The following is a 20084-nucleotide window of genomic DNA, read 5'->3' on the forward strand; positions in this document are numbered from 1 at the left end:
ACACACACACTCTCAGGTTCCAGCCTCCCGGACTCCGTCGAATCCGGAGTGAGTACCTGGTCCGGCAGTGCTCCGAGGCTCAGATTGGGCGGGCGCGGTACCCTACCGGAGCCGCCGAGTGCTTCTCCAGCCACCCGCAGTGGTGGCTTCTCTCTTTCCCAGGAGCGGGAGGGAGGAGAGGTGAGGGAGGGGAGGGGGAAAGCGAGGAACCGAGGGGCTGTAAGAGCCGAGCCGGAACCACTAGCGCTGGCCCCACCCTCGGCCCGGCGCAGAGCACCCCGGCGCTCCTGATAGGACAAACTTAAAGCAGGCAAAGAGAAAGGGACACCACCACTTCCGGGTCATCCCCACTACTGCCCCTCCCTAGCAACCGCGTGGGGTTGCTAAGCGGAAGTGCCTTCAAAGACAACCAACCCCATTTCTTCTGAGACTACCAGGAGGCAGCTCTGAGGGGCTACCTTTTTGGAAACACCCTCTTACCTTTCCCCCGTGGTCTTAGAAGGGACACACTCTTCGCCGTCAGAGACGCGGAGCCCAGCTTGCTTTTCCCTTCAACTGTAGTCCCCCGTCAGCCCCCAGGCACTATGTACACCTGCTCCCTCCCAACCTGAGTCCAGGCCAACCCAATGACTCCTCCTAAGGCTCTCTCTGGTCCCTCGTGGGAGTTTTCTTCTGGCGACTTAGCAAGCATCTCCCTCTTGTGGATTTTCAGTTATGTTTCAGCTGGGTTTAAAAAATCTTCAATGTTACGAAAGCTTTTTCTTGGACTTCATTCACCTGTGACAGCCTCTGAAACCGAACGGTGAGAAAAGTTTTGTCTTCACCTATCTTATCTTTTGTGAGGATTACACATTTAGGTACAATCTAGAAATAGCCTAGCTTAAATGGAAGGGAAAAACAGGATTGGCTGTAAATCGAGTAGAGCTATTTTGATCCAAAAGAAGTCGGTAATCAAGCTAGGGAAAGACAACATTTAATCCTCCACTCAGAATAAACTTTCAGGGGCGCCTGGGTGGCTCAGTGGGTTAAGCCGCTGCCTTCGGCTCAGGTCATGATCTCGAGTCCTGCATCGGGCTCTCTGCTCAGCGGAGAGCCTGCTTCCTCCTCTCTCTCTCTGCCCGCCTCTCTGCCTACTTGTGATCTCTGTCAAATAAAAAAAAAAAAAAAAAAAAAAGAATAAACTTTCATACCAACTTTCATAAACTTTCATACCAACACTGTGGACAAGAAAAATGTTGTGAGACCTCATTTACTCTTCTGTCGGGGTGATCTGAATTTTGAAGTTATTGGGGAAACTACTGGCTAAGAAAAATGACCCATACATTAGGGCAGTTAAACATTCAGAAAAATGTAACTGGGAAATCAGAAAAAAATTGGTAAAAATCTTGGCTGGACTTTCTTATCTTGAATATGTTTAAAAGCAGTAAAACGAGTAGCTGCTGAATCTGTTCTCTATTCGATATCAGTAAATGTACATGCAATTGCTGGCTCTGATTTTACTGGTCATGACAGCTTCTTAGTCATCAATATTGGACTGTTGTCCACCTCATCTGGGGCAGAGGAAATGAGCTTTTTTTTTTTTTAAAGATTTTATTTATTTATTTGACAGACAGAGATCACAAGCAGGCAGACAGGCAGGCAGAGAGAGGGAGAGGAGGAAGCAGGCTCCCTGCAGAGCAGAGAGACTGATGCGGGACTCGATCCCAGGACCCTGAGATCATGACCTGAGCTGAAGGCAGCGGCTTAACCCACTGAGCCACCCAGGCACCCCAGGAAATGAGCTTTGGTAACTTAAAAGAAAGAGCAGGACTATTGGTTTCCTGAACACATGGAACAGCATTAAATTGATTCATCCTAGACAGTTTAGCAAAACCTGTAGGAAATCACTTGAAATTCAAATGTCAGTAGTAATTTAATTAGTCTAAAACATTTCAACTCTTGCCATGGACATGCATACGTGTGAGAGTATGCACATAAAAACTTTCAAATGGAATTTGAATATATCTACTAATTAATAGTTCTTTTAAAGGGGTGCCTGGCTGGCTCAGTTAGTAGAGCATGCAAGTTCCAGCCCCAAGTTGGGTGTAGGGATTACTTAAACAAACAAACAAACAAACAAACCCACCTGGCAATAGGTCACAAGTAATAAACCTGCTACCATGACAAAACAGAGGATATTATTTCAATTGTCAACAGAATCAAAAATTTTTAAATTAGAAAAATGAAACTATGAGTTCAATGAATAATGACTTATCTAAACTACAGTGGACTTAGATGTCGCTAAAAATCTTAAAAAGTGGGGCGCCTGGGTGGCTCAGTGGGTTAAGCCGCTGCCTTCGGCTCAGGTCATGATCTCAGGGTCCTGGGATCGAGTCCCGCATCAGGCTCTCTGCTCAGCAGGGAGCCTGCTTCCTCCTCTCTCTCTCTGCCTGCCTCTCTGCCTACTTGTGATCTCTTTCTGTCGAATAAATAAATAAAAAAAAAAATCTTAAAAAAAAAAATCTTAAAAAGTGATACGGTAAATGTGTTATATATAAATAAATATTTAATTGGGTAAAATTAATTGTTAAGATTTTTTTAAAGATTTTATTTGTCAGAGAGAGCAAGCATGAGCAGGGGGAAGGGGCAGAGGCAGAGGGAGAAACAGGCTCCCCCACTAAGCAAGGAGCCAGATGTGGGACTCAATCCCAGGACCCCAGAATCATGACCTGAGCTGAAGGCAGACCCTTAACCAACTGAGACATCCAGGGGTCCCACAATTAATTGTTACGATTAAACGTGGTAGTAGCCAATATAGAAATGCAGGTTCCTGTGTATCATTCATTTTTCCAATTGCCTGAGGTAATAGGAGTTATAAAAGCATCCATTTAAATCTTCTCTTACTATAGTTTTGTGGTTTTGTTTTTTTGTTTTTGTTTTTAGTTACTCAATTGCTTTTTTACAGTTGTATGACTGGCCCAACTACTAAATGGTCATATGACATACAGTTCAATCATTTTCTTTTCTTTTTTTTTTAAAGATTTTATTTATTTATTTGACAGTAGAGATCACAAGTAGGCAAGAGGCAGGCAGAGAGAGAGGAAGGGAAGCAGGCTCCCTGCTGAGCAGAGAGCCCAATGCGGGACTCGATCCCAGGACCCTGAGATCATGACCTGAGCCGAAGGTAGCGGCTTAACCCACTGAGCCACCCAGGTGCCTTATCATTTTCTTTTTTAAAAGAAAGATTTATTAATTTATGAGGGGCACCTAGGTGGCTTGGTTGATTAAGTGTCTGCCTTATGCTCAGGTCATGGTTCCAGGGTCCTGGGATCAAGCTCGGTATCAGGCACCCTGCTCACCAGTGAGTCTGTTTCTCCCTCTTCCTCTAGCCCTCTTCCTGCTTGTGCTTGCTTTCTCTCCAATAAATAAATAAAAATCTTAAAAAAAAAAAAAGGATTGATTTATTTATTTATTTTTTTAAAGATTTTTATTTTATTTATTTAAGAGAGAGACAGTGAGAGAGAACAGAGCGAGGAGAAGGTCAGAGGAAGAAGCAGACTCTCCATGGAGCTGGGAGCCTGATGTGGGACTCGATCCCGGAACTCCAGGATCATGACCTGAGCCGAAGGCAGTCGTCCAACCAACTGAGCCACCCAGGCGTCCCAAAGGATTTATTTATGAGAGAGAGAGAGCACATGTGAGTTGGGGGGAGGAGCAGTGAGAGAGGAAAAAAAAAATCTTTAAGCAGTAGGGGGTCTGACATGGGGCTGAATCCCACAACCCATGAGATCATGACCAAGCTGAAACCAACAGATGCCTAACTGATTGAGCCACCTGGGTGCCCTATTACTCTATCATTTTCTGTATACTCATTGCTTGGAGATCTCTAAAGTTGTACAGCAAAATCCACATCTGAAACTAGCTATGTGGGTTTAACTACATTTTTAGGATTTTGTGAGCAGTACTAGAGGAATCCATATTCTTATTATGAACCATAATTAAGACAGTGCTTTCAGAACCTGGCTAGATCTCAAATGGCCTTCAAGGTCAGTACAGTAAGCACACTTCATCCTGTAAATGAATTCTGGACCTCCAGCCTTTTTGCCAATCTCTTCAAATTTTTTTTTCACTTTTTTTAATCATCTCTTTTAATCATTTAAGAAAATCAGGGTATCTAATGTTTATTTTTTAAAAACCTAGGGCACCTGGCTGGCTCAGTTAGAACATGTGACTCTTGATCTTGGGGTCATGATTTAGAGCCCCACATTAATGTAGAGATCACTTTAAAAACAGGTAAATAGGGTGCTTGGGTGGCTTAGCGGGTAAAGCCCCTGCCTTCGACTCGGGTCATGATCTCAGGGTCCTGGGATCAAGCCCTGCATCGGGTTCTTTGCATGGTAGGGAGCCTGCTTCCTCTGCTCTCTCTCTCTCTGCCCATCTCTGCTTATTTGTGAACTCTGTCTACCAAATACATAAATAAAATCTTTTTTAAAAAAGTTAAGTAAATAGGGCAACTGGGTGGCTCAGTGGGTTAAGCCTCTGCCTTCGGCTCAGGTCATTGATCCCAGGGTTCTGGGATCAAGCCCTGCATTGGGCTCTCTGCTCAGCAGGGAGCCTGCTTCCTCCTCTGTCTCTGCCTGCCTTTCTGCCTACTTGTGATCTCTCTCCATCAAATAAATAAATAAAATTTAAAAATATAATAAATAAAAATAAGTAAATAACTTTTAAAAACAATAAAACCCAATACTATTTCTCAATAATATTTAAATATTCCTGAAGTAATTAATATTCAGATATACTTAGAGTTCCACTGGCATCTCCAAATATAAAAGATAACAAAACTGGGGCACCTGCATGGCTCAGTGGGTTAAGCCTCTACCTTTGGCCCAGGTCATGGTCTCAGGGTCCTGGGATCGAACCCCACATTGGGCTCTCTGTTCAGCAGGGAGCCTGCTTCCCCCCCCCTGCCTACTTATGATCTCTCTCTGTGTCGTATAAATAAATAAAATCTATTAAAAAAAAGATAACAAAACTTGAGTCTATCAGTTAGTGACTACTTGGGATCAGCTGGGGAAGACATGTAGCCAAATTTGCCACTTAAATGCCTAAGCAATATACAACACAAAACCCACAGTTCCTAACACAACGGACTTAGAGAAACTCACTTAGGATACATGTGAAATAAACTATAGAATGTTTAGCCCTAGGACGTGAAGCCTTAGGATGTCACAGCTATCTTGAAATACATGAAGGTTGTAATGTGGAAGGAATAACTTGTTGAGTTATTTCAAAGACAAAACCAAGAATAGAAGGAGGGCAGTTAGAGAAATTCAAAATTTTAATTCCGAACATTTTTCAGTTAGAGTTGCCAATTAATAAAATAGTTCACCTAATGAACAGCTGTAATTGGCTTGAGTTGGGCAAGAAGACTTCTTGTTCAGTGAGGTTTTGATTCAGTGAAAATCTTTCCCACCCTCATATGCCATCCTGAAAGGTAAAAAGAACCATTATAACAATGTTGGTTGGATCAAGGTCCAGCTGAACCTCCAGTTTTTCCAAAAGCGAATTACCACGAAACGTTGTAAGTACAGTGAAAACTGTAAGCAGCGTATATATACATATGGAAAGGTGCAGTTAATTTAGGTTTCATTTTCTGCTTTAAAAATAAATGATAAGCATTCCTTGAGCAAGCACACTGTACAACTTCCATGATAGTATTGCTCTTCCAGGGTGCCTGGGTGGCTCAGTGAGTTAAGCTTCTGCCTTCAGCTCAGGTCATGATCCTCGAGTCCTCGGATTGAGGCCCACATGGGGATCCCTGCTCAGTGGAGTCTGTTTCTCCTTCCCCTCCCACGCTTGTTCTCTCTCTTGCTCTCTCTCAAATAAACAAATATTTTTAAAAATAAAATAAAAATATAGTATATTTGTTCCTTTGTGAAGCTAGGTAAACATAAAATACATATGATCCCCATAATGTTCAAAAATTCCAGAAAAGTTTTATTCATTGGCCAGGAATTTAATATTTATTTTAATATTGTTTTTATTTTGTTTAAAATTTTAAAAATATTTAATATTGTTAATCTTGTTATTTTTAAATTTAATATTAGTATTAATTTGAATAATCCATTCAAAGAGGAAAACCAGATTAATTTTGTGAAGGGTACAAAATTAGAAACAAGTTTAATTATCTTAATATATAAATTTTACTTTTGATCCAGTGTTCAGGAGAAACGGAGTCATCATATGTTGTATATTTGGAAAGACTGTAGGTTCTTAAAGTCAACATTTTTAGAAACAATTACATATCAGACTCAGACTTCACTGGACACGTCACCATAAAGTTTCTCTTTCCATCTATGAAAAATAGCAAATCAGGTTTCAGATCCACCAAAACTTTACTTTAAGGATTCCTGGGTGGCTCAGTTGGTTAAGTGAATGCCTTCAGCTCGGGTTGTGATCCCAGCATCCTGGGATTGAGCCCTGCATTGGGCTCCCTGCTCAGCTGGGAGCCTGCTTCCAGGGGCAGTACTGTATTCCTGCTTGTATTCCCTCTCTCGCTGTCTCTGTCAAATAAATAAAGTCTTTAAAAAAAAAAAAAAAAAAAACAACACTTTAATAGAGTTCGTTCGTTGAGCTAATCCTTAATACAAAGCCTAATTATTAAGGAAGTACTTAGGATAAAAACTCGGCTCTCAATTCAGTAACATTCTGTTTAATACCCAAGGGGCACCTGGGTGGCTCAGTAGTAGTTCTGCCTTCCGCTCAGATCATGACCCCAGGGTTCTGGGAATGAGCCCTGTGTTGGGGCTCATTCTGCATCTGCAGGGGGCCTGCTTCTCTCTCTCCAACTCCCCTTGCTTTTGTTCCCTCCCTTGCTGGCTGTCTCTCTCTGTCAAATGAAAAGATTGAATCTTAAAAAAAAAAAAAAAAAAAAAACCTTCTCTAAAAGACAAAGCAAAACATATAATCTACAATCATCAGAACTTAGTTTAAAAAATGATAAAATCAGGGGCACCTGGTTGGCTTAGTGGGTTAAAGCCTCTGCCTTCGGCTCAGGTCATGATCCCAGGGTCCTGGGATCAAGCCCCACATTGGCCTCTCTGCTTGGCAAAGAGCCTGTTTCCCTTCCTCTCTCTCTGCCTACTTATGATCTCTGTCTGTCAAATAAATAAATAAATATATATTTTTTAAAACTGATAAAATCAGATTAATGCACTGATTGGTATTTCTTTTCACTGATTTGTAAGAAAAAAATAAAAATAGTAGGACATAATCTCAGGAAGCACACAAATAGACAGTCTATTGTGAAAATAAGTATTCATTTATTAAAAACAAAGTTCAGCAAAACATACTTGTTAAAACATGGTTAATTTTGACAACAGGAGGTCAGGGAGCAAAAAATGTGATGAGAAAGTAAGAATATCAGTTACTAAGTTATATTATATCCTCCCCTTCAATTATACCCCTGGTTATCTTAAAATGTATAATGGTAGCTCTAAGGACTCTAGACAGATAATCTGGATTTATGGTATGTTGCCTTTCATGTTTTACTGATTTCCAACTTTAAAATTACAGGCCCAAAGGGTAATATTTTATGATACTGAATCAAATGCATATTCTTGGAAAATTTCTCTCTTTTAGTGTAGTCTATGAAATATTCCTGTGTAATTCTATGCTCGTATTTTAGCTGTTTTGTTGTTGTTAGAAGCTTTATCAACTGTTTAAACCCTCAGGCCAAATTGCCCTGACGGAGAAGATACATAGCTGTCCAAATTTTTTCAACATTGCATCTTTGGCCCTCTTTCTTGAAAAGGGTATAGGTTCAGTTTAATTAATACTGAATTTTTTTAATGTGCAAAAACCTAACTCTGCTTATTAAGGCATATAAAAGAAACAAAAATATGGCACCATTCCAATTATCAAATGCCAATAAAAATGGCAGCAGTACAAAGATTACAATCTCAAACACAGATTCGTAATTAGAACACCACACAATGATTAATTTTTAGCAAGAACAAGAAGCTTAATAACAACAGGTAAAAGAAATGAAATATTGCAGTTTACTGAATACTAAGCTAAGTAATCGTAATTAATCTTACAAATTCTCCAATATCATAATCACTTGCTTTGGAGTAACTGTATATAAGCCTCATTTTTTAAATTAAATGCCTATTCAACAAAGCTAATTGGAACAAATACATTTATGCATTTACATCCTAGAATAATAAACAGGAGACATTAGTCAAGGATGAATTAAGAAAGTTCTATTCTTTTTCGTCATCTGAGTGATCAGGTGGCAAAGGACATGCTCTGTGGAAAGAATAGAGAACTTCAATAGTCATTGGAGTATTGGCTAAAAAAAATGTTATCAACCTATATAAATCATGACCATTAATAGTGCAATGTGTCTGGTCAAGTGAATAGAAATGAGAGAAAATTAAACTCCATTAGTTGACAAACACCTACAAATCCCAAGTACTAGAACAACAAAGTCTTTTAACTATTTTGCCTGTTAATTTGTCGTATCAGTGTTTCTCCTGTAGGATATGTTGCCATTCTTATTAAAAAGGGAATCTCTATTTCTATATCATCTTCTTTCAATTAAGTGAATTGATAAAGAGTATAATCCTTCAGCAAGAACATCATGATAATAGGGATAGGATCAAGTCCCACATCCGGCTCCTTGCTCAGCAGGAAGTCTGCTCCCTCAGCCTGCTTTTCCCTCAGCCTGCCACTCCCCAACTCCTGCTTTCCCCACGCCTCTCCTTACAAATAAATAAATAAAATCTTAAGGGGAAAAAAAATAACTTTGTGATAATAAAAAACAAAACAATCAACCAATCCATGTGAACAGAGAAAACAAAGCAAGTTGCCATATTTGACTGTATGTCTTTTTGAACCATATAAACATATTACCTAATTGGAAAAAAATATCAAAATTGGTTAAATTGGTAAAAGGTAGTTGTAGCTTTTGAAAAATAATTTACATTAGCCCAGAGCCATTTTGTATTCATTACACTTTTTATAGAGAAAAGTCTATGAAAAACTTAACCATAAATCAGAATATTTTTTAGAGCTGCTGAAGATCTGTGAAATGTATTCTAAAATAAGCAGTTGTGTTCTAAAATAAGCAGTTTTCAGGGCACCTGGGTGGCTCAGTCAGTGAAGCATCTGCTCAGGTCATGATCCCAGGGTCCTGGGATGAAACCCCATGTTGAGCTCTCTGCTCAACATAGAGTCTGCTTCTTTCTCCCCCTGCTCTTGCTCTCTCTCTCTCACTATCATGTGTGCTTGCTCTCTCTAATAAATAAATAAAATCTTTTTAAAAAACTGTTTAAATAAATAATAAAATATTTTTTAAAATTTTAAAATATTTAATTTTTTAAAATATTTTTAGGGGCACCTGGGTGGCTCAGTTGGTTAAAATATTTTTAAAATTTAAAAAATTTTAAAATATTTTTAAAATTCAAAAAATTTTAAAATATTTTTAAAATTCATTGACTTACCTACTATTAGATTACCAAGAGGACTTCATTGTATTTTCCTGGAAGTTAAATCAAATTAACAAATGAACACTATCATGAGCCAAGCTTCCTTTTTGCAAGGACCTGCTGTAATTTATGTATCATAGCTCTAATCAAGGTTTTACACAGATTGTCTTTCTTGATTCTGACTCCACCCCCCACCCCCATGCAACTAAAGGGAGTTTACCCTGCCTTTGTGAGAAAAATAAAGCTTTAGGAGTAGCCGTGTTTCAGGTTATAAATTAGAGAGTTTATAGCAGAAGTCCTTCTGATAATCTGTTAATTAACTCTATCAAAAATAAGGCTATTGATTTACTATCAATAAAGAGGTAATTACAACTCTCCTAAACAAAGACAAATCTAAAAAAGGGGTCTAAAGGAATAGTATAAACCGTTATTACCTAGTTTTATGTCACAAATTTTAGTATACTGTGGATCAAAGTCCTTTATGAATATATACATGTAATCTTTCTCCATATAATTGAAAGCCTGTAATATATATTTTATTGTTACGATGATCAATAATGGTCAATGGTATAGCCATATTTGGCAATATTGCCAAATATTTTGTTTCCTTAGTGGAAGTCACAAATAATTCAAGAGGGCTGTAGTATATTCTAGAGCTAATACTGACTATTAGCCTATCATATCAGAATGAGAAAGAACAAGGAAGAATGATGCCAGTGACCTGGAACTAGAAGTAACTTACAGAATCATGAAAGCAAATCTATTAAAAGGCTCTATCTAAAAATGTATCCCATTCATTGTTGATTTTTATTGGAAGCAGAAATCGTAATAGTGACATAGCAACAAAGTCTAAAATTTAGTTACTGCTCTAGAGTTTGACATTTCTTTTAGATATCTCATAACATGGATGCCTAGCTAGCTCATCAGAAGAGCATGTGACTTCATCTTGGGGTTGTGAGTTCAAACCCCACATTGGGTGGAAAGATTTCTAAAAACAAACAAACAAACAAAAAACTTAAATATCTTGTAACATGGACAGTAGGCACTCAACAAACATTTATTAAATGATCTTAGAACAGTATTGAATTCTTAAAATTTTATATACATAAGAATCCTTTTCTATATCCAAATACTTTGTTTTAATTGCTCTTTCAGCCATTTATTTTTATTTAGTTTGTGTTCAATGGGAATCAATTCCAAACACACTGTACAACCCCAAACAGATGTACAGTGTTCAGATATGAAACAAAGGGAATGTTCATTCCCAGAGATCCCTCATAGCTTGAGATCTGTTGGGTCTGATTGCTCCCCTATTGGTTTCTAAAGATGGCATATAGTGGTTTAAGAATTATTAAGTCTACTGTGGCCATATTGGATACTGTAACATGTAAGCATCAGTGTGTGAACATGTGAACCAAAAATTTCATAAAGTGTCTATTTCTAGACATAGTTTTCTGTACATCAAGGCAGTTGTAAAAGTTTTACTTTCCAGAATTAAGTACACCTAGATTTAGGACAAGGTTCTAACTATCTAAAAATACTGATATAGAAAGTGTTCCAAATGTAGCTATTCTGACTCATAAAGGTTTTTTTTTTTTAAATGTATTCACAGAGAGAGCACAAAAGAGTTGTGAATTTAATATAGGCAAGTCTCCAGGAACCTGGGTGTTCAGTCAGGTAAGCATCCAACTTTTGATTTCAGCTCAGGTCATGATCTCAAGGTCTTGGGATCAAACCCCACGTTGGGCTCTGCACTCAGCACATAGTCAGTTTGTCCCTCTCTCTCTGCTCCTCCCCACGCTCATGCTCTCTCTCTCTCAAATAAATAAAATCTTTCATATATATATATATACAAATGTCTATATAAAATTACAAATATATATATATATATATACAGGCAAGTCTCCTGTCTTCACTTCCGCAAATACGTAATATACATTATTTTTGCCTCCTTCATATTTTTGCATCTTAATTTCAGTATTTGTCAAATACGCCTTCAAAACAGAGCAATTTTTAAGTTGTAAAAATTATTTAACATGGGGCGCCTGGGTGGCTCAGTGGGTTAAATCCTATGCCTTTGGCTCAGGTCGTGATCCCAGGGTCCTGGGATCGAGCCCCCCATCAGGCTCTCTGCTCTGCAGGGAGCCTGCTTCCACCTCTCTCTCTCTGCCTGCCTCTTTGCTTACTTGTGATCTCGGTCTGTCAAATAAATAAATAAAATCTTAAAAAAAATGATTTAACAAATGGCAGAAATAAATGCAGTATTTTAAGATGGTTGAAGTCAAAGAACTTCTTATCTCTGGAATGAAGTTAAGTGATCCAAGTTAACTAAGTGAATCTGCCATTCTTACTGGATGGGAATGTGTGATAGGAAATACCTGTCATTTGACTTTTAAGTGTATATGCAAAAATTACTCATGCTGAGGCGCCTGGGTGGCTCAGTGTGTTAAAGTCTCTGCCTTCAGCTCAGGTCACGATCCCAGGGTCCTGGGATCAAGCCCCGCATCGGGCTCTCTGCTCAGCAGGGAGCCTGCTTTTCCCTCTCCCCTCTCTTTGCCAGCCTCTCTGCCTACTTGTGATCTCTGTATGTCAAATAAATAAATAAAATCTTTAAAAAAAAATTACTCATGCTTAGATTTGTAGTAGATGCCAATAAAACATCACCACCCTGGAACATGTCAGTTACTACATAAAGTCATGTGCAATGTCAACCCCAAAGCTCCAGAGGAAAGAGTTCCCAAGAGAACAATGAAAACTTAACAATGTAAAATTTTATGTGGAGTATATCAGCATTAAAATAGTACTGCTGGGACGCCTGGGTGGCTCAGTGGGTTAAAGCCTCTGCCTTCGGCTCAGGTCATGATCCCAGGGTCCAGGGATAGAGCCCCGCGTCGGGCTCTCTGCTCAGCAGGGAGCCTGCTTCCTTTCCTCTCTCTCTGCCTCTCTGCCTCCCTGTGATTTCTGTCTGTCAAAATAAATAAAATCTTTAAAAAAAAACTGGTTTTGCTGAAATAAACAGAGGATTTACAGTAACACCTGGTGGCTCCTTCCAATGTACATATAAATAGAATCCTGGAAACTTTTTGTATTACCTAATCATTTTATGGCCTTCTAAATTTAATGAATCAAAGTAAAAACCCAATTTCCATTCCACAGCTTATCCCTTTTCTCTAGATCAAGGTGCAGTTATTCTTATTATCAAGGTAGAGTTTTAAGTGTCCATATTTATTAAACTACATTTAATCATATCATTAATTTTCAATGTCTCTCTTCAGTCTTGTATGTGAAACTCCTGCAGATTTAATATTGGCATTTGTTACCTAGTCAAATCCTTCAGATGCTCTCTAAGTCAGTCCAACTGGGGACTCTCACAGTTTCTGTGTTAGTAAAATAAAGAATGGAATTATTAGATCTGATGAAGACTGTGTTTTCTTTCTCACATTGGACTTCTAGTTACCATATGGATTGAACTTTAGAATATGCATTAGTGAACAGATGTTATTTTGGCCTGGATCTGTTTAACAGTAGAAATACAGAAGGGCAAGTAAGACCACAAGGAGAATGGCCACTGACTACAGGGCACAGTAGACACTGTGGGTTCAAACAGAGGACCCAGTGTGCTGGTAAAGGACTGTATGAATAAATCTGTGTGGATGAGAGCAGTGCCAGAAGTAGCAGTCACAGACTGAGCCTGGCCACCTTCCCCTTGCCTATGTTGGTCACTGTGGCGTGGGTCAGACTTGCTGTTTGGTGTGCTGTTGGATCATAGGCTCCTGGCTCATGCAAGAGAAGTAGCTAGCAGGGTCTTCAACCAGGGGGCATCATAATGACAGTGACATGGCACCATCTGTCCGCCCATGCTCACCATTCCCCCATACCTCCAGTCATATAATTTGTTTTTGAAACACAATTCTTCAAAATTGTTTATAGAGAGCCTGGATCCTATTACTTATACGTCTATTTTCTTTCCCTTTTTTTCCCAAGTGGCATTATTTTTTTCCTGATTCTTAGAAGTATGTTTGTTGTTGAAAGTTGGGAGCACAAAATGAATATGAAGAGAGGTTTTTACCCAGAGATAATCACTATTGATATTTGGTCTGTTTATATACATGTTTTTACATTATAAAAACTATATATAGTTCTATATGCAGAATTTTTCTTAATATTTATCATCAGCATATTTCTGACATTAAAAGTTTTTAAAAAGCGGGGGTGCCTGGGTGGCTCAGTGGGTTAAAGCCTCTGCCTTCGGCTCAGGTTATGATCCCAGAGTTCTGGGATCGAGTCCCGCGTCGGGCTCTCGGCTCATTGGGGAGCCTGCTTCCCCCCTCTCTCTGCCTGCCTCTCTGCCTACTTGTGATCTCTGTCTGTCAAATAAATAAAGATAATCTTAAAAAAAAAAAGGCACATTAAAAAAAAAGTTTTTAAAAAGCAAGATTTAATTATCTTCTTTTTTTTTATAAGATTTTATTTATTGAGGTGCCTTGGTGGCTCAGCCGTTAAGCGGCTGCCTTTGGCCCAGGTCATGATCCCGGGTCCAGGGATCGAGCCCTGTGTCGGGATCCCTGCTCAGCAGGGAAGGCTGCTTCTCCTTCTCCCACTCCCCCTGTTTGTGTTCCCTTTCTCACTATCTCTGTCAAATAAATAAATAAAATCTTAAAAAAAAAGATTTTATTTATTTGACAGAACGAGTGAGGGAGCACAAGCAGGAGGAACAACATAGGGAGAAGGAGAAGCAGGCTCCCCACTGAGGAGGGAGCCTGACACAGGACTTATTCTCAGGACCTCGGGATCATGAACTGAGTGGAAGGCTGAAGCTTAACTCACTGAGCCACCCCATTTTCTAACTTTTCTACATTGGTTATTTATTACTTATGGAGGTTGAACTAGTATTTTTTGAGGAGTTGATTTAGTAGAATTGATGCTGGATAAACCAACATAGAAATTGCTTTTTTGAGGGGCATCTGGGTGGCTCAGTGAGTTAAAGCCTCTGCCTTCGGCTCAGGTAATGATCCCGGGGTCCTGGGATTGAGCCCCACATTGGGCTCTCTGCTCAGCGGAGAGCCTGCTTCCCTTCCTCTCTCTCTACCTGCCTCTCTCCCTAGTTGTGATCTCTGTTAAATAAATAAATAAAATATTTTTAAAAGAATTGCTTTTTTGAAAGAAAAAAAAAGTATAGAAAATAGACAGTAAAAATGAGAGAATAAAGACAGGAAGTTCGTGGTTAATAACATAGCCCTTAGTACGTAGCATCTGATTGGGAACTGATCCTCTTTGACTGACTGAAATGAGTAAAAATAATACTTAAGTGACTGAAATGAGTAAAAATAATACTTTTCACTGATGTTTGAAATTTGGGAGTAACTTATAAAAAGAGTAGTACAAGTATTTTTTTTTAATATTTAATTAATTTATTTGATGAGAGAGATCATGAGTAGACAGAGAGGAAGGCAGAGAGAGAGGAGGAAGCAGGCTCCCACTGAGGAGAGAGCCCAATGTGGGACTTGATCCCAGGACCCTGAGATCATGACCTGAGCTGAAGGCAAAGGCTTAACCCACTGAGCCACTCAGGTGCCCCAAGAGTAGTACAAGTTTAAAAAAAACCCTGGTTTGTGTTTTCTTATCTGTTCAAGGAGAAACTTTAAAGTTACTCAATATCCCCTTGTGTTTTATTTTCAAGAATATAAATATTTTCTTTATACTCCAGAATATAAAAACTTACTTTCTTTTTGCTTTTCCTAAGCCACTGCTTCCTGCCTCTTCAGGAATCCGATTCTCTTTTTCAGAATCTTTAGGAGACAGGCTGAAGAATTCTCCAATTCCTTTTTGCCACTTGGGAGTTGGGCGCACACAAACTGGATTCCCTCCTGCATACTTATTTTCAACTATAAAATATAAACAGGTGGAACTAAATAAGAACTAAGGATACAACTCTCATTTCTTAAAAGGAAGCAATTCTTTAACATTAAATCTACAGGGTATTAAGTGTCTTAAAATAATTAGAAAATGTGAGATGATAAAGCTGTATTCAGTCAGTATTATACATTATTATTAATATAATTAATATTAATACAATATATAATAATATTTTGTTAAAATTATCCTTTGTCCTAGGAAAATAAAATTAACAGAATTTTTACAACTGGAAAATATTTTTCGTAATTTATTCACAAGCAGAGCTATTCAAATAGTCTTATGTATTGTCATACTAAACTTTGACATTTTTTCCTAATATGAGATGTAGTATAAACGGCCAAAATTTTACTTAACAAGGTTATTAATTAAAACACCTGTGAAAGGCAAAACAAATATACAGCAATGTGAAAGTTTCCACAAAAATAGGTTACACTTTTCAAAGCCCTTGGCTCCTTTTCAGTTCATACAGTTCATAAGGTAAATCCAATTCTTGATTTTTTAAAAAAGATTATTTATTTACTTATTTATTTGACAGGCAGAGATCACAAGTAGGCAGAGAGGCAGGCAGAGAGAGAGGGGAAGGGAAGCAGACTCCTCCACTGAGCAGAGAGACCGATGCGGGGCTTGATGCCAAGACCCTGGGATCATGACCCAAGCCAAAAGCAGAGGCTTTAACCCACTGAGCCACCCAGGCACCCCTTGATTTTTTTTTAAGTAAGTTCTACACCCAACGTGGGGCTTAAACTTATGGCCCTGAGATCAAGAGTTGCATGTTTTACCAACTGAGCCAACCAGGTGCCCCAATTTCTGATTTTTTTTTTTCATTTTAAAACAGTAATATAAAGGAAAAATTTCTGCCTCTTTATGAAGTAATGATTAGTATACGAAGATGAGCAAATTACTGAGCCACTACATATATCTTTCCTTTTAAATACATTTGTCACAAACTCTGTTATAAAGTTGCTTCCATATATATATATATATATACTCTCTGAAGTTTTTATTTTTTATTTAGTTTTTCAAGATTTTATTTCTGAGAGAGAGAGACAACAAGCCCTAGTAGAAAGGGGGCAGAGGGAGAAGCAGACTCCTCCACTGAGCAGGGAGCCTGATGTGGGGCTCCATCCCAGAACCCTGGGATCATGACCTGAGCCAAAGGCAGAGGCGTAACCAACAGAGATACCCAGGCGCCCACTTCTTAAGTTTTTAAATCTTTTTTAAAAGTACAAGTGACTTTTTAAAAATAGTGATCTGCGGCCCCTGGGTGGAGCAGTCTGGTTAAAGATCTGATTCTTAGTTTTGGCTCAGGTTGTGGTCTCAGATTTGTGAGATTTGAGCCAGGTCTGGTTGCACTCAGCAGTGGAGTCCACTTTGAAATTTCTCTCTGCCTCTGACCCTCCCACCTCAATGTCTCTAAAATAAATAAATATTCAAAAAACAAATAAATAATAGTGATACTTTGGTTCATAATTTTCCAAAAGGACACAGACAGGAACTCTTTGACTACTTGGAAAGTAAATGGCAGCAACCTATATAGCTCAACATAGAATTCAAACCCAGCTCAGAGTGCCTGGGTTGCAGTTGGTTAAGGGTCTGACTTTGGCTCAGGTCATGATATCAGGGTCCTTGTTTGTCAGGGAGTCTGCTCTCCCTCTCCCTTTGCCCCGCCTCCTGATGGTGCTCTGTCTCTTGCTCAAATAAATAAATAAAAATCTTTAAAAAAAAATTCAAACACAGCTCTGCTGATTTAATTGTGTGACTTTTTAGCAAAGTATGTAACCTGAGCTTAAATGTCCTCATCATTTAGAATGAAGTTATTACTAACTTCATACAGTTGATTAAAAAGAGATCTGTGGGCGCCTGCCTGGCTCAGTTGATGAAGCATGCTTTTGATCTCAGGATTGTGATTTTGAGCCCCATGTTGGGTGCATAGATTACTTAAAAATAAAATCTTGAAAACAAAACAAAACCAAAACAACAACAACAAAACCCCAAAAGAGTTTTCCAAGGGCACCTGGCTGACTCAGGGTGTAGAGAATGAGACTCTTGATCTTAGGGTCCTTGGTTCAAGCCCCTCTTGGGCGTAGAGCTTACTTACAAAAAGATAGAGATCTGTAAAGTGCCTTAAGAGGTTCATTTGGCCAACATATGTTCATTGAGGGCCTATTCAGTTGGCTTTGGTGATTCAACAGTGCACCAGACAATGAGATGTGGCCCTGATCATAATTTAGTGGTATAGAGTATAGAATATTCTCAATAAATTCATCATCTTTCAAAATTTTGACCTACAGCTCCTTTTTATCTAAAGAGAATTAGTTAATATTTTCTAATGAAATATTTAGAACAGGGGGAAGTTTAAGTTAACTTAAGAACCCATGAAGTTCTTCACAGTGCTCCCCTGTATGTTCTTAATTAGGCCTTGTGGAATTAATCTTCCTAACTTCCTAGGAGAGAAATGAGGCACCAGATGGCACGGTATTTCCTCAATCTCTCCTTGCACAGAAGGAGCAGTGTGAAGCTCTTTCATGGGCCAGGTTTTCCCTTCTAATGTTCCAAAAGCAATATCAGGAGCTACAGTAGTTGGGATAACACACACACACAGACACCATGCCAAAAAATAAACAACAGCAACAAAACAAAAAATGCAGCAATAAAAACAAAAACTTTATACTAAGACAACCCCGTCAGCACTGTCAACTGTAGTCCTAATTCTTAATCCAGTGAAGGGGAGCTTAAATAGCCTCTTGCAGAAAAAAGCCATCAGCCAATATTAAAAATAAAAATGCTAAACTAGAAAGGAAAAATAGGTTAGAAGATAAACCGTGTCTGTCCCTAACCCCGAGGTTGGAGATTCTTTTCCTTGCGACCCCCACCTTTACCCCAACCGAACGAGAGGCCTAGGTCCCCTCATTACATCAGAAGGCAGGGAAGAAATTTGAGTGTGAGGATCTCAGGAAAATAAATTCCACGGTGGGTCAGGAGGCTTGCAGGTCCGGAGAAGTGTGGTGCAAGGCCTGATCCCCTTTGACAAAGTTCACCCAGGAGCTGCAGGGGCGCTTTTTACCTTTCCTTGACGAAGGCGATGTGGAATTAGTGGCAGAAGTGGAGGAACCAAGCACTTTCCTGGGGGCTCGCGAGGCGACCACTGCGGAGAGGCAAAGGAGAGCATTGAAAACAGGGCAGTTAAGTTTCCGACACGAGTCAGAGAGCCGCGTTTTCACCACAGTCCCGGACCCCGCCGCTTGGAGAGAAGAGCCCCGAGATCCAGAACAGCAGGACAACCCTCTCCTGTCCGCGCCGCTCTTTCCTCCTGGTAAGGGGCCAGGCCGCAGCTTCCAGAATGGCTGGACTAGCCTGGCTCAGAGGGCGGTGGAGAGCGCTGGCCCCCTGCCCTCCACTGCCGTGCTCAACTACCTCACCTTTTCTGTAGGTGCCTGGGGCACTGTCCGCTTTCGTCCGCACCATGATCTAACTCGAGGAGACGAGAGCAATCAACTGACTTCCCAACCGCGGGTGTTTAACTGCACAAGGACCTGAAAAACGAATCTCCCGCCACAGTTTATATTGGTCTCTTTCCCGCGCGCTCCACGGACTCTCCCGGGGAGCCGCTCCCATTGGTTCCGCGCCGTCCCCCCACAACCAATCGTCAGTGTCCAGCTATGACAGTGGCGAGCCTTGACTCAGTACCGTCCCGTCCATCAACTTTGCAGTAGCCTGTGTGATTCGTAGCCGCCCCAAGGGGGCGGTGTTAAAGTTTTTCCTGGGGTGCCCCAAGAGTGAGTGCTAAGATTGTGAGTTAGGGAAATGGTCCTGCTTAGAAAAGAAAACCCAGGTAAGACAGCGAATTATAACATTTCTCCAAAAGTTACCACAGGGATAAATCTAACGATCAACTCCAGGAAAAGAAACTTGAAATGAAGCAGTTTTTTTTTTTTTTAAATGCAAATCAGAATAAATAACTTCTTTTTTTAAAGCCGTAAACTGGGGGCGCCTGGGTGGCTCAGTTGGTTGAACAACTGCCTTCAGCTCAGGTCATGATCCCGGACTTCTAGGATCGAGTCCCGTATCTGGCTCCCAGCTCCTTGGGGAGTCTGCTTCTCCCTCTGACCTTCTCCTCTCTCAGGCTCTCTCTCACTCATTCTCCCTCAAATAAATAAATAAAACCTTAAAAAAAAAATAAAGCCGCAAACTGTCTTTACAAGGTCCATAACAAACCAATTCTATGGAGTGTTAGAAAAGCAAGGTAAAAACTGAGTGGATTGTATGTACATACACACGTAAAAAGGAACAATTAATGAAAGGTCTTCCTGACATCTATATGGTCTCAGAGCTCCTTAAAAATATGCCAGATGTCAGGGTGCCTGACTGGCTCAGTCAGAGGAGCATGCAACTCTTGATCTTAGGGTTGTGGATTTGAGCCCCACCTTCTGTGCAGAGATTACTTAACAACAGAATCTTAAAAAAAAAAAAAAAAAAAAAGCCAAATGTGCCAAGGGTACATCCCAGACACATAGTGATTATAACGCTAGAATAGTAGCTCACAACTATTTTCTATCCCTGTGTCTGTCTTCTAATTACTCAAAATACCCCTGGGGAGTGATTTTCACTCTCTGAAAACCATGCATAAAACGTGATCAGATGAGCTTGCCTTGGGATATGTTTTGTTAAATGCTCACTTGAAAGACAATCCTGAAAGTG

General features: G+C 39.7%; 3 protein-coding genes across 17 annotated transcripts in view; 1 reads left to right on the top strand and 2 right to left on the bottom strand.

Annotated features, from left to right (window-relative positions):
* The window catches only part of CSNK1G1 (casein kinase 1 gamma 1), a 192554-nt gene extending 192268 nt beyond the window's left edge, over positions 1-286 (bottom strand). For 3 of the 13 annotated variants that reach the window (XR_006602761.1, XR_006602759.1, XR_006602760.1), the window contains exon 1: positions 57-286. The gene's annotated coding sequence lies outside the window, so the exon portion shown is untranslated. Of the gene's footprint in view, positions 1-8 lie in introns of all 13 variants that reach the window. The other 10 variants (XR_199906.3, XM_013059535.2, XM_004758716.3 and 7 more) reach the window with 5 other exon arrangements.
* Positions 287-415: 129 nt separating this feature from the next.
* TRIP4 (thyroid hormone receptor interactor 4) overlaps positions 416-20084 on the top strand; it is an 88772-nt gene continuing 69103 nt past the window's right edge. Inside the window, exons 1-2 of the mRNA XM_045067411.1 lie at positions 416-802; positions 11083-11147. The gene's annotated coding sequence lies outside the window, so the exon portion shown is untranslated. The remainder of the gene's footprint in view (positions 803-11082; positions 11148-20084) is intronic.
* On the bottom strand, positions 5316-18967 carry PCLAF (PCNA clamp associated factor). 3 transcript variants are annotated; one of them, XM_004758708.3, is made up of 5 exons: positions 18806-18967; positions 18451-18531; positions 15193-15355; positions 9486-9523; positions 7282-8289 (listed from the first exon to the last, which is right to left on the bottom strand). In XM_004758708.3, exons 1-4 carry the CDS (start codon positions 18849-18851, stop codon positions 9511-9513), a joined length of 303 nt encoding a protein of 100 aa, XP_004758765.1. In that variant the 5' UTR covers positions 18852-18967; the 3' UTR covers positions 7282-8289; positions 9486-9510. The 3 variants fall into 3 exon arrangements, with proteins under 3 accessions (XP_004758764.1, XP_004758765.1, XP_004758763.1); XM_004758707.3 differs by lacking the exons at positions 7282-8289; positions 9486-9523 and adding an exon at positions 5316-5466; XM_004758706.3 differs by lacking the exon at positions 9486-9523.

This window comes from Mustela putorius, unplaced genomic scaffold (genome assembly GCF_011764305.1).
Source record: "Mustela putorius furo isolate JIRA1106 unplaced genomic scaffold, ASM1176430v1.1 tig00003896_pilon_pilon_pilon, whole genome shotgun sequence".
Classification (NCBI taxonomy): domain Eukaryota; kingdom Metazoa; phylum Chordata; class Mammalia; order Carnivora; family Mustelidae; genus Mustela; species Mustela putorius.

Coding starts and splice junctions, on each gene's coding strand:
- PCLAF (XM_004758706.3), bottom strand. CDS start 18,851: ATGGTGCGGACGAAAGCGGACAGTGCCCCAGGCACCTACAGAAAAG. Junction 18,532..18,805: donor CCCAGGCACCTACAGAAAAG/GTGAGGTAGTTG, acceptor GCCTCTCCGCAG/TGGTCGCCTCGCGAGCCCCC. Junction 15,356..18,450: donor ATCGCCTTCGTCAAGGAAAG/GTAAAAAGCGCC, acceptor TATATTTTATAG/TTGAAAATAAGTATGCAGGA.